This window comes from Rhinopithecus bieti, unplaced genomic scaffold (genome assembly GCF_001698545.2).
Source record: "Rhinopithecus bieti isolate Rb0 unplaced genomic scaffold, ASM169854v2 scaffold_3875, whole genome shotgun sequence".
In the NCBI taxonomy this organism is placed as follows: domain Eukaryota; kingdom Metazoa; phylum Chordata; class Mammalia; order Primates; family Cercopithecidae; genus Rhinopithecus; species Rhinopithecus bieti.
The window spans coordinates 1,048,242-1,050,738 of record NW_016804422.1 but is presented as its reverse complement, the minus strand read 5'-3'; the positions used below and the strand labels follow the sequence as shown (position 1 = coordinate 1,050,738).

The 2,497-nt window shown below is 52.3% G+C and overlaps 1 protein-coding gene across 1 annotated transcript in view; it reads right to left on the bottom strand.

The window, feature by feature from the left end:
- TRAIP (TRAF interacting protein) overlaps positions 1–2,060 on the bottom strand; it is a 31,883-nt gene extending 29,823 nt beyond the window's left edge. Inside the window, exon 1 of the mRNA XM_017867946.1 lies at positions 1,855–2,060. Coding sequence (XP_017723435.1) covers positions 1,855–1,952 — 98 coding nt within the window. The 5' untranslated portion in view covers positions 1,953–2,060. The remainder of the gene's footprint in view (positions 1–1,854) is intronic.
- Between the last annotated feature and the right edge of the window lie 437 nt (positions 2,061–2,497).

Below are 2,497 nucleotides of genomic sequence, written 5' to 3'. Positions count from 1 at the left end.
GAATGGCGTGAACCCGGGAGGCGGAGCTTGCAGTGAGCTGAGATCCGGCCACAGCACTCCAGCCTGGGTGACAGAGCGAGACTCCGTCTCAAAAAAATGTTTTTTTTTTTTGTATTTTTTAGTAGAGACGGGGTTTCACCGTGTTAGCCCGGATGGTCTTGATCTCCTGACCTCATGATCCGCCTGTCTCGGCCTCCCAAAGTGCTGGGATTACAGGCTTGAGCCACCGCGCCCGGCCTGCCCAGACTGGATTTTTAAAAGTCCAACTAAATGCTGTTTTCCCAGGCTGGGCGCAGTGGCTCACGCCTGGAATCCTAGCACTTTGGGAGGCCAAGGTGGGTGGATTGCTTGAGTCCAGGGGTTTGAGACCAGCCTAGGCAACATAGCAAGACCCCATCTCTACTAAAAATACAAAAAAAAACCCACAAAATAGTGGAGCATGCTGGCAGGCACCTGTAGTCCCAGCTATTTGGGAGGCTAAGGTGGGAGAATCACCTTAGCCCAGGAGGCCAAGGCTGCAGTGAGCTGAGATGGCACCATTGCACTGTAGCCTAGGTAACAGAGTGAGACCCTGTCTCAAAATAAAATAAAATAAAGATCTTTGGGGTAAGCTAAAGTAATTTTTAATATATAAAAAAAGAAATAAATGCTGTTTTCAAGGGATACACGTAAAACACAAGTACACAGAAAAGTTTAAAATAAAAGGATAGGCCCTAGCACTTTGGGAGGCCAAGGCGAGTGGATCACCTGAGGTCAGGAGTTCGAGACCAGCCTGGCCAACATGGAGAAACCCCGTCTCTACTAAGAATACAAAAATTAGCTGGGCGTGGTGGCGCATGCCTGTAATGTCAGCTATTCGGGAGGCTGAGGAAGGAGAATCACTTGAACCCAGGAGGTGGCGGTTGCAGTGAGCCGAGATTGCACCACTGCACTCCAGCCTGCGTGACAGGAGGGAGACTCCATCTCAAAAATAAAATAAAAATAAAAATAAACAAATAAAGTAAAAGGATAGAAGAAAATAGAGTAGGCAAATAGAAAATAACAAGTTTAATTTCTAGTCTAACCAAACAGCAGTGGCTCCCTCAGCATGGGGCTCAGGCTGTCAGCAACACAGGTCTAAACAAAGCTTTGCCAGTAAGCCAGCAGCCATAGGGTCATACCTGCCTCTCTGCTTCCTAGGGCCTTTAGCCCCACAAGCCCCCTGTGATTATTATCACCCACCATCCCCAGGGGTAACTCTGCCTTATCTCTTTTGCTAGGAGGTCCAAACCAGCCTGTCCATATCTGCTAGGGGAATCTTCCCCCACTAGCTGTACACTCAACAGAATGGCCCTACACGGTCAGCAGGACCCCTGGAGAGGGGAGCATCTCCTTGCCTTCCCCATGTTAAACGGGTTTGCTGACGTGGCGAATACACTGGGGTGTCGGGATAGTGAGATGACTCTGGGTAGAATAATTCCAAACCATCAAGTAAGCCTACCCTCTTGGGTTGCCAGAAACCTACCAGGTTTCTATCTGGAAGAAATAAAAGGACTTGTTGATGTGGTGAAAGTTCACCCTTGCCCAGGCTAACGGTTGTGAAATCACATCTGTTTGTATAGGTGATCAAGGAAGAATCTGTCTTCACTGAGCCATCTCAGTCCCCCTCAGGCTTAGCTCAGCTATCACCTCTGCCAGAAAGCCTGTCTTGACCCACTTCTGCCCAAGTTGGGAAGCTCCCGTGGGGCCTCGTCTAGGAGGAAGGTTCTCATCACTTGTCTGGATTCCGGGGAAGGACTGCCTGGAGGCCCGACACCTCGCGGCCCTGAAGCGGTACCCGGGCAAACATCGGGCCCCAACACTGCAATCACTCACCACTGCAAGTGGAAGGTGTGGCCGCAGTGGATGGCGGCCACGTCGCGGGAGTGATCGAAGAAGTCGGAGCAGATAGTGCACAGAGCACGGATAGGCATGATGGCTGGACTCAAGGGACCCAGGCAGCCAAAGAAACTGCTACAGGTCCGGCTTCGCAGACGCGCCCCCACGCCTCCACTCGCTTCAAATTTGGCTCCGCAGAACGACTTCCTGGAGCAGGCCGGAAGTGACAACACAAAACTTTGGGCGGAGCGTAAATATTTCGTCTGGATTGGACAAGTCCTCGGGTGGGCGGGACTAGGGACGGGGCTTAGTGGCCCCGAGGCCGTAGAGAATCCTGGGCGGAGCGCGGTCTCTCTCAGGCGTCATCTGGGAGAACTCGACCTGCCACTTGAGAGCGCAGCGTTTTATCAAGGCGGGGAGCAGAGAGGCTGCCAGCTGGACCCTTCTCCAGGGCGAAGCAGCGCATTGTAGTCCCACGCCAGAGCTGGCGCGAGGCAGGCTGGGCCAAGGCAGAGAAAACCGCAGCCGCAAGGGAATAGAACAATGGTCCCGATGGGTCCCTTGGGCTCTGGACAGTTCTGGACCATGCGCTGTGGTCTATATTTCCCATAGACCAAAATACTCTACCCTTTCAGTCGTC